Here is a 10,782-nt window from a genome sequence, read left to right on the forward strand (position 1 = left end):
TACATAATTTTTTTAGGAAAAAATTAATACACAAGTTTTTCTTTGTCCTAACAAGTACTTAAGTTTCGTTTCAATGTTCAATTTAGTACTTAAGTTTATTCTTTTATCTCAATTAAGTACTTATGTTTTTTTATTGGTGTACACTTATTAAATATTTACCTAACTATATGATGTGATTTCGTTTAAATATCAAATTAAATATTAAAATTAATCTCATACGAAATAATATATTAATCATTTTCAATAAAAGAAACAAAATTGTATTTTTTATGAAGGCTGCATTTAAGATCTAAACAATGAACGAGTATAATATCATTAAATACACCAACCGTAATAACAAGTTTGCTTTTGAAACACGTTTTCTCTTACGTTTCAGTTTTTTCTTTTCTCTTGCCTTTTGCCATTTTGGTTTACTTTATAGTTTCTTTTCCATTTTTTGTTATAGAAAATGAAATCCATTGAGGATAGTGAAGAGGAACCTTGGCAAGGAAGAATTGGGGTATATCTACGTTCCATAGGTTCCATTGTCAGATCCATGATCTCTCCCAAGGTTTATTGCCTAAGCAATGACAAAGAAATTTGGCAACTTTATTGGCCAATTTGTTGATTACCTTGTTCTTGTGTAGCCCAAAAATTTTAATTCTAATAAGATTTTAACTTAAAATACAATATATAATAAATATTTAATTTTATTGGTTGATTTACGGATATATGCTGAAAGAAAGTTAAATTTAGTCATTTATGCCTTTTTTTTTTTAATTTATCGATATATGTTTTTTTGAATAGAGAAAATGAAATTGTTTTTTTTGGCCATCTATGTTGTCTTTATTGAAAACGCATCATACAGGGCATGCTTTCAGTAACGTCAGCTTAAAACGTGCCCTATAAAATGCGTTTTCACTAAAATTGATAGCTTAGCTCCTTTGGTTAAATAGTTAAATGTTAGTGATTTTGTCCTTGAGTTTCGGGTTTGATTCTTCTCTTTCACATTTGTATTTTTTATTTAATGTTGTTTCAATCTTTTTTTTAATTAATATTTTTAACATGTTAGCTCTTTTGGTTAGATAATTGCAATTTCATCTTTGAGTCTCAGGTTTAATTTTTCTTATAAGTATTTTAATATGTGTTTTTTTATTCCATGTTGTTTCAAGTTTTTTTAATTAATGTTTATAATTAATAAATATATTGTTTTCAAGATTATTTTTATTTTTAATTAATAACTCTCTTATTTATAAAATCAAATAATTATTGCAAATATCATTATTTTTAGTAAATATAATTTTTATATGTGTAATATATATTTTTCAATCCATACCCACAATATATGTACAGAAAATAAATATTTGACATATAAATATTATATATAAACAAAAATATATCAAAAAGAATTAGTTGATATTTTTAAAAAATAATTACATATTTATTATTTTATTTTATTTTATAAATAAAATATTTATTAATTAAAAATAAAAAAATTAAACAAATGAAATAAAAAAATATATAAAAAAGCTTATAAGAGAATCGAACCTAGGACTAAGGACAAAATTAAGCTTAAAACAACATGAAATAAAAAATATGAATGTAAATAGGAGATAAATTGAACCCGGGGACTCAAGGATAAAAATACTAACATTTAACCATTTGACCAAAAGACCTAAGTTGTTAGTTTTTAGTGAAAACACGACCTATAGAGTGCGTTTTCACTTTTTCTCTCCAAAAATATTATAAATCTATTAATTTAAAAAAAACAGCATAGACGACCAAATTTAATTGGTTTTCAGTATATATCCATAAAACAACCTAATTTTATCATTATTATTGATTTTTTATATAAAATTTTATTAAATATATTAAATTTTTTTTACTCACATCATATATTTAGTATTTTTAAATTGTGAAAATATATAAATTTTAGATAGATTTGAAGGAATTTAGAGAAATAAAATTTTAGAAGTGTGAGTGGACCCGGTCATTGACGCAACAAGAACGACAGCAGCGAAAAAAGATGCGGGATTAGTGTGAGGAGAAACAGGCGGTGGCCTTCACCGGTTGATGCCTGACCCACAGGTTTTGTGGGGAAGCGCCCAATTGGAAATTCCATGTTTATGTCCTTTCCTTCACTTGTAATTAAGTTGAAAGAATATATTTACATATCTGAATTTCATCATGTAATAATAAAACTAAAAGTACTATTACAAAGGAGAAAACTATACAAAATCAACTTGGAAACTCTAATCAAAGGTCACTTCCCCTTAATCTATCTACTCGTTTCAAAACTCCTTCGATTGCCAAATCAAATGCATCATCTTCAACACTCTCCAATCCAGACCGTCGATCCCCATAAATAATCCTCGGAATCAATCTTATGACCTCTTCTCTCATCGACGCTACTTCATCCTTGGAGACCGTAACCAATTTCTCCTCGATTCTAACTTTTCCAAGTTTCAAATCATTCGCCGATATAAACACAGAATAGTTGGAGTAATTCTTGGGCAAATACCATAAATATTGTGTGTAAGCACTCCCTGGATGGAAGAACACAGGGATACAACCAGCTAAAATGGAATCAAATGTTGATCTTCTCGTTAATGAATCCCCTGGTGGTTGTAAACAGAAGATTGAGCTTCGAAACAAGTTCATCAACTTCAAAGGATCATCACATTCATGTCCTACTGAGTTACAGTCAAGTAATTTGCAGAGCTTGTTTGAAGATTGGCAATGGCGGATGATTTCCTTCCTTGTTGAATTCTTTTGTCGGGTCCTTGAGGCACCTGCGAAAGAGAATAAGTAGGGCCTGTTTTGGGTTCTCATCAGATTCTGCCATTGAAGAACTTGATCATCACTTGAAGGGTGGAAGCTAGTCGGGTATGGAACAGCTATGTCGTTTTTCCAAGGACCTGATTCGATTGTTAACATCAACAAGTTCTTAAATTCTGGTAAGAATCTGAAGTTGCTTCCCCAGTCGGATTTCCTGTTGGATTTTCTCCTGAAATCACGAGCAATCCTGCTGGAAACCAAGAAATGATCTTTACCCCACATCGTTTTCCATTGGGGTTTTTGTTTAAGCCAATTAATCAAATCGAGACCCGAGGAATCTCTCATGGAAGTATTGAAACCCCATAGATAGCGACGAAGATCCAAACCAGCATAATACGGGGCGAAAATGGCCGAAGCAACGAGTGAATCATTAGTTAAACACTCGTATTTCTTCATCCTGTCATGGAAAATAACTTCTAACATGAATTGATTCGTCCAAAACCAATTGCTGTTCCATAAATCCGAAGCCTCAGAGCTTATAATCTGAGGACCAAAACCAGAATTTTGTACATATTCACACATACTGGTTTTATCAATGGACCTTGTAAGAACCTGACAGTTGGTGAGCAAATCTTGATTGAATCGCATGGGAAGATCATGAATATAAATATATCAACCCAAGCAAGAATCTTGACTTGAACTTTCACCAACTAAACTATGAATCTTCTTCATTGAGTGGTGGTGAGATGAAGGTCGAGCATCGATTGAAAAGAAAAACAGGTGACAAAGAAAGACTACTAAAACAATGGAAAACATAAGAAGAAAGCACAAATATTTGCTGCAATTTATTCTCCTGGATTGATTCCTCCATTTGTTTTTGAGGGGTTTGGCAACACAAAACTCACTTATCAGTGCATGGAATTTCATTGCAGCCAAGGGAATCAAGAAATCAAAGAAAAAGAATGATATAAGATAAAGCAATAATCTACTAAGAACCAATGGCAGCCAAGTTGAAGGGGACAGGTATAACGTGTGATGGAATCGTGTTGTATAAGATGTAAGAGAGTGGAGTGAAGTCATTTCCAGTTCAATTATTACTTTGGAGTTCAAGTCTAACTTAAGATAAAAGTTGGGCTTAAAAAAATTTTTTAGTTTTAGGAGAAAAAAGAACATCTAGGGGGATATATATAATTCATTAAAAAAGTAATTGATGATGTGGGTAGTTGAGGGGTTCGCAACTCAACCAAGAAAATTATTTGGGGATGTCTAATCGGACAAGAAAGGAAAAAATAGATTGATAAAGACAGAGGACGGATCGCAGCAATAGCGAAATCAAATGTATTTTATTTAGACAGTTGGTGAAGACTTTTCAATATTGTTGAATTTTAGATTCATGTGATTCATTATTCACAAGAAAGGAAAATAACATATTTAGTATACTTAAAAGATTTTTGTTAAATAAAAAATAATTTTTGTATATTTTAATTTTCTTTAAATAATATTTAATATTGACAAGTATATGAATTAAATATTTAATAGTTGAGTTAACATTTTATACTAATTTTTTTTATTTTACAAATAATTTTAAAAAATTTACATGTATCTCTTTTTTATATATTTATTTTTTAATATTTTACTATACCCTTATATCATATACTTGCCAACCTTTGACCATATTTGTAGAATCTAAAAATTACACTGATAGTATACTAAATATTCTCTTAATAATAACGTTTTCGAGCATTTTTTATTATGGGTTAGTATTCTGTCCACTATTAATAAAATTTTTTAATTCCACAAGTAGAGTTTAATACATGACACATGTCTAGTTTAATTTATTTTGATCAAAATCAATAATAGACATACATTTGAAAATTAACTTGCAATATTGTGAAAATGTAGGATTTACAAAATCTTTATATTAAATATTGATTTAATATTTTTCAGTCTGCCCTCTCTGGCACGTTTCTAGGGTTTTTGTTTTTCCGTTCGGTTCTTTTTTTTCTTTTTTTTTTGATTGACGGCGGCCTACTTCACTTTTTAGCGCTTCTACATCATCACGGCGTACTCTTGATTGAATCATTCACTTGCAGCAGATGGAAACAAATTTAGCGGGGTTAACACTCAATGAAGATGAAGATGCAGTTTTACAAATTCAAGTTGATTAGAACACAAATAGAGAAGAAGAAGTCTTCAGGTTGGTGGGTTGTTTCTTAACAGCTAGTATTATTCACTTTCCTGCAATGAAAAGCATTATGGCAAATCTTTGGCATCCTGTTTGGGTTGTCCAAATTCGAGATCTTGGGGAAAAGAGATTTTTGTTTCAATTTTATCATGTTATGGATATGGAAAGAGTTCTGAAAGGTTCTCCTTGGTCATTTAATAATCATCTATTACTGTTACACAAGTTACAATGGGGGGAGGATCCTTTAAAAGTTCCTCTAATTTTGGCGCCTTTTTGGGTACAAATTCATGATGTACCGATTGGTCTCTCTGAAAACTTGGCAGTACAAGTGGGCAATTTTTTAGGGGATTTTATTGAATATGATGGCTTGAATCTAGGAAAAGAAAACATAAATTATATGAGAATACGAGTCCAGATAGATGTACGACGCCCTTTAAAAAGGAAAAAACAGATTATGTTTCAGGTGTGGAAATTGTCTTTATTTTGATTCTATTATGGTCGACTGAGACATAATGACTCTTATTGTGAAGCAAAGATGGCGCTAGGTGTGGAAATTGCTGAATTGGGATGGGATCTATCGCTACGAGCTCAATCTCGGAGGGCTCTAGCCATGAACAGTGTATGGTTGAGGGAAGAGGGGGAGGGAGGAATGCAAGGGAATGGACAAGGGAATTATAAGATAGATAATGTTATGTAGACGGCGAGAAACAAGAATCAAGGATTTGGGAGGCCTTATGATTCGATTTTAGGGGTAAACTTGGAAGGTAAAATAGAACTCTTGAATTCAAAGAGGGATAATCAATTAATCCCGTTAGTGTTTACTGACATGGAGCATGATCTAAAAGAGGTAGCACTTATAGGTGAGGAAGGGAAGAAGAGGGCTAAGAGCGAGATGGAGGTACCAGCAGAATTGGGAGAAGGTTCTACTTCAGTAGTAAGAAACAGAAGCGTGATGGAGATCAATCACTTATTATCGGCGGCTGCCAAGAGACAAGCCGACCGAACACAATAAAAATCTTAAGTTAGAATGTCCGTGGATTGGGGAGTTCACGCACTGTTAGAAGACTTCGGTATATGTTGAAATCTCATAATCCCCAACTGGTCTTCTTTATGGAGACAAAGCTAGGAAAAAGTCATATGGGAAGAGTAAGATACAGTTGTGGATATCCACATGGAATTGAAGTTGACCCGGAGGGAACGAGAGGAGGGTTGTGCTTGGCATGGAGAAAAGAAATTTGTGTCACGCTTAAGAGTTTTTCTAAAAGGCACATTGACGTTCTGATTGATGACAGTGAAGTGAGCTGTGAATGGAGGCTTATGGGATTTTATGGATCCCCTTATGCACAAGATAGAGACGCTTCTTGGACTGCATTGAGAAATTTGTTTACGGAGGAAGGAATTCCTTGGATGGTTTGTGGGGACTTCAATGAAATCATGTATGGGTTTGAAAAAAAAAGGAGGATTACCTCGAGATGAAAGAGGAATGGAAGCTTTCCGTAATGTCCTGGAAGATTGTCAGTTAATGGATCTAGGATTCTCTAGGACTTGATTCACTTGGGAAAAAGGAAATCTGCCCGAAACAAACATCCAAGAACGATTAGATAGAGGAGTTGCAAATAAGGAATGGTTAAATATGTTTGCTGAGGTAAATCTCTCTCATGTTACTCACTCTTTTTCTGATCACTGTCCCCTTTTAATTAATATAAGAAAAGATGATAAACCGCTGGATAACAAACTATTCAAGTTTGAAGCCTGGTGGATTATGGAGGATTTGTTTGGTGAGGAGGTTCAAAATATTTGGGAGTGAGCTTCAGGGGACCTGTTGGAAAAACTTGATAATCTAAAAATAGGGTTATAAAGATGGGCAGGGAGAATTAGAATCGATAGAAGGAGATGTAAATAATTGCTTATAAACAGGCTTTCAAATTTAGTAGAAGTTGATCGAGACGATATCAACCTTGCAGAGATGATTGACACAAAGATTCAATTGAACTTTGAAATTGATAAAGATGAATGATATTGGGAACAAAGAGCTCGCGTAAACTGGTTAAAGTTTGGATATAGAAATACAACATTTTTTTACAATCAGGCGTCACTAAGGCGAAAAAAGATCTGCATTCATAAATTAAGAGATGATAAAGGGAATGAAATGGAAGCCATTCAAGAAATGGAAGGGATTGCACGACAATATTTTTAGAATCTTTTTACATCTCAGGGAAGAGGAGGAACTGATCATTTATTGTCGGGAATTACTAGATGCATTTCAGAGGAGGACAATCAAAGGCTTACAACGCCTTATACAAAAGAAGAGATTCGAGAAGCAGTGTTTGAAATGAGGCCCACCAAAGCCCCAGGTGGGGATGGATTTCTGGCTCTTTTCTATCAGAAGTGTTGGCACATTGTAGGGGAGGACGTCATCAATTTTTGTCTTCAAATCCTTAATGAAGGTAAGGAGTTTAAACAAATTAATTATACTGACTAAGGCTATTGCAAATCGGCTCTGAAGAATAATGGAGAGATGTATTGATGTAGCTCAAAGCGCTTTTGTACCAGGAAGGTTAATATTGGATAATATTCTGCTGGCCTATGAAATTATTCATACACTGAATTTAAAGAGACTGGGGAAAAATGCTTTATGTCAGTGAAGCTTGACATGAGCAAGGCATATGACAGAGTTGAATGAAATTTCATAAAAGTCATAATGGTTCGAATGGGTTTTGCTAGAATTTAGATTGATACCATTATGAAGTGCTTAGATTCTGTTTCCTACTCAGTCGTGGTCAATGGGCATGTAAGAGAACAATTTCAACCAGGAAGGGGTCTTCGTCAAGGAGATCCATTGAGCCCATTTTTATTTTTTTTATGTGGGGAAGGTTTGTCTTGTTTATTATGGTTTACAGCTAAAGAAGGAGCATTGAGAGGAGTGAAAGCTAGCTGAAATGGACCGTAAATTTCGCATCTACTTTTTACAGATAATTGTATCTTATTCAACGAGGCGACTAGTAGAGGGGCTACCACATTGAAAGGAATTCTAAGGGAATATAGAATCTGCTCGGGCCAGTGCTTTAATTTTGAAAAATCTACGATTTTCTTTAGTAAAAACACGACAAAAGAAGCCAAAGCAGCGGTTATAGGTATTTTGGGAGTACGGAGCTCAAATGATCCAAAGCGTTATCTTAGTTTGCCAAATATGGTGGGCAGAAAGAAAAGGGAGTCATTTCAGATTCTAAAAGACCGGGTTAAGAAGCGAATTGACAATTGGAGCACTAGACACTTATCTCAAGGGGGGAAGGAAGTATTCCTCAAGGCGGTTTTGCAAGCCATTCCAACCTATTCAATGGCATATTTTTTATTACCGAAATCATTATGTTCGGAATTAGAAAGCATCATAGCTACTTTTTTGTGGCAAAAAAGTTATGGCAAGAGGGGGATACATTGGAGTACGTGGCAAAATCTTTGTCTTTTAAAGGAGAAAGGGAGTCTTGGTTTTCGTAATTTATGCCAGTTTAATATTGCGTTGTTAGCTAAGCAAGGATGGTGTCTTCTTACTTATCTGAATTCATTGTTAGCGAGAGTTCTTAAAGCTAAATATTTTTTACAGTCGGATTTTCTTAACACTCAGTTAGGTAACCTACCTTCACTTACCTGGAAGAGTATCTAGGCTGCCACAGGCTTGTTTCAGGATGGGCTGTGTTAGAGAGTTGGACGAGGGACTGGAATTTTTATATGGGATGACTGTTGGATCCCAGGTACCAATTTAGGAGAATGGCCCAACAGAGATGATAATGGAATTAAGTTAGTTGCAGACTTAATAGAAGTCGCAGACAGAAAATGGAAGGCAAACTTGATTAGGCGTACCTTGCCAACAGAAATTGCCCTCAAAATAATGCAGATTCCTTTAGCAGAACTCCTCATGAGGATTTCCAAGTGTGGAAAGGTGAACCATCAGGAGAATTTTCAGTGAGGAACGGCTACAAACTATTACAAGAGTCTAGCTTGGATCCTAATTTTTGTTTAATACAGGCCGACATTAAGGATTTTTATAAAAAGCTATGGAATCTACAACTTCCTTCCAAAATAGCAATTACAGTATGGAAAATATCCTGGAACTATCTTCCTACTCTCATTAATTTAAAATACAAACGAGTTACTAGTAATGTAGCATGTCCTCGTTGCGGAAGAGAGGAAGAAGATATCACTCATATCTTTCGGCAGTGTCCTATAACAGTTGAGGTATGGCAATTATTAGATCTATCCTGGATTATTGGAAGTACGAATCAGGGATTCTGGAAATGGATCACTTGGGTTTTCAAGAGGAGTACTACTGAGCAGTGTAAAAGGATCTGTTCTGGTATGTGGTTTATTTGGAACTCGCGAAATATACTCATACATGAAAGAAAATTGGAGACAGGAGAGAGTTATCACATAAAATTAAAAAATATATAGCCGAACTTGAAGGTCTGGAGGAGAGAACAAGTACCTCAAATATGAATTATAGTCACAGTCTTCGAGAGCCTCATAACGAAGTGACGATTACATTTGACGCAGCCTTTGATAAAAGGATTCTTAAATCAGCATCAGGGGTGGTGGTCTGGGGCCAGTCAGGTAGATTCTCCGCAACAAAGACAGTCCTGCACAAAAATGTTCCTTCTCCTTTTGCCGCAGAAGCCCTTGCAGGTCTACAAGCGACAAAACTAGGGATTACGATGAATCTCCCCTCAGTAACGGTCATAGGGGATTCCCGGACAATCATCAAGAAATGCCAATCCATGGAGAAAGATAAGTCAGTCATAGGGGCTATTATTCACGACATCCAGAGCAAGAAGATTAGTTTTCAAAATATCTGATTCCAGTTTATAAACAGAACACATAACGTATTTGCAGACAAGATCGCTCGAGAAGCTTTAAAGAAATAAGAGGAGACATACCTAGTGCAAGCGAATGGGGGTTTCTCTCTGTATCCGGAAGGGCACTGGAGAAGAGAACCAGACTAAGGAGTGAAGTATGAGGGAAGAAATGAAATGGGTAGCAGGTAAAGAAAATTTTGAAACGGCTACCATCTGAAACAAAAGGGACAGATGATGGGACAAGAAGACGAAAAAAGGTCTACGGCTATTTTTTTTATTCGACTAGTCTTAAAGATTAGGTTTCCTTTTTCTGCAGCATTTATTATTTTTGTTTTTTCTGTAGTTCCTTTACATTTGCTTTTACTTTACTCATGGCAGACTAAAACCGCCATTTCTTAATTCAAACCTTAGCCCAGTTTAGATGACCCAGTTTGGGTGGTCTTATTTTTGGCCTTCTTTTTTATATAAATACAAGATCTAGTCGTTTCTCTTAAAAAAAATATTGATTTAATAAAAATATATATTTAAAATATTTATAACAAAAGAAAAAAATATTTATTTTGAAACAATGAATTTAAATAATTGACCAGAGAATAAAAGACATGTTATATTTTTGTTTTTACAATAAGGATTTAATATCCTAAAACACAAATAAAAGTAAGGTAAATTATTTAGTTGGTTACTCAATTTTTAGAATATTTTTATTTTTGTTATTCAGGCATTAAATTTTTAATGGTAGTTAACTGTACATAAAACTTTATATTTATACTTTCATTTTAGTTACCCAAAAAATCTTTTTTTTAAGTATTGGTTGAGGTAAAACAATTAAGAATTAAAGTGAAAAAATTGTAGAAACTAAAATAATACCAAAAATTTATCAAATTGTATTTGTTTATCCCATTTCTGAAAATCATTACAATTAATTAATTAATTGTTTGTTCTTCGTTTGGGTAAAAAATTAATAAATAAAACTATGAATTTTGTTTGGTATGA

At 33.7% G+C, this 10,782-nt stretch overlaps 1 protein-coding gene across 9 annotated transcripts; it reads right to left on the minus strand.

Annotated features, from left to right (window-relative positions):
• Positions 1-2,151: 2,151 nt before the first annotated feature.
• On the minus strand, positions 2,152-10,261 carry LOC107915107 (probable xyloglucan galactosyltransferase GT14). Of its 9 annotated transcripts, XM_041079174.1 has the most exons (4): positions 9,423-10,190; positions 8,801-9,161; positions 8,588-8,677; positions 2,152-3,214 (listed from the first exon to the last, which is right to left on the minus strand). In XM_041079174.1, exon 4 carries the CDS (start codon positions 3,211-3,213, stop codon positions 2,236-2,238), a length of 978 nt encoding a protein of 325 aa, XP_040935108.1. In that variant the 5' UTR covers position 3,214; positions 8,588-8,677; positions 8,801-9,161; positions 9,423-10,190; the 3' UTR covers positions 2,152-2,235. The 9 variants fall into 9 exon arrangements, 7 of the variants coding, with proteins under 7 accessions (XP_040935108.1, XP_040935109.1, XP_040935107.1 ...); XM_041079175.1 differs by having other exon boundaries at positions 8,588-9,739; positions 9,871-10,190; XM_041079173.1 differs by having other exon boundaries at positions 8,588-9,325.
• Positions 10,262-10,782: the final 521 nt, after the last annotated feature.

This window comes from Gossypium hirsutum, chromosome A10 (genome assembly GCF_007990345.1).
Source record: "Gossypium hirsutum isolate 1008001.06 chromosome A10, Gossypium_hirsutum_v2.1, whole genome shotgun sequence".
Classification (NCBI taxonomy): domain Eukaryota; kingdom Viridiplantae; phylum Streptophyta; class Magnoliopsida; order Malvales; family Malvaceae; genus Gossypium; species Gossypium hirsutum.

Bases quoted from the DNA above. Each gene is read 5' to 3' on its own strand.
- LOC107915107 (XM_041079172.1), bottom strand. From the start codon at position 3,405: ATGCGATTCAATCAAGATTTGCTCACCAACTGTCAGGTTCTTACAAGG.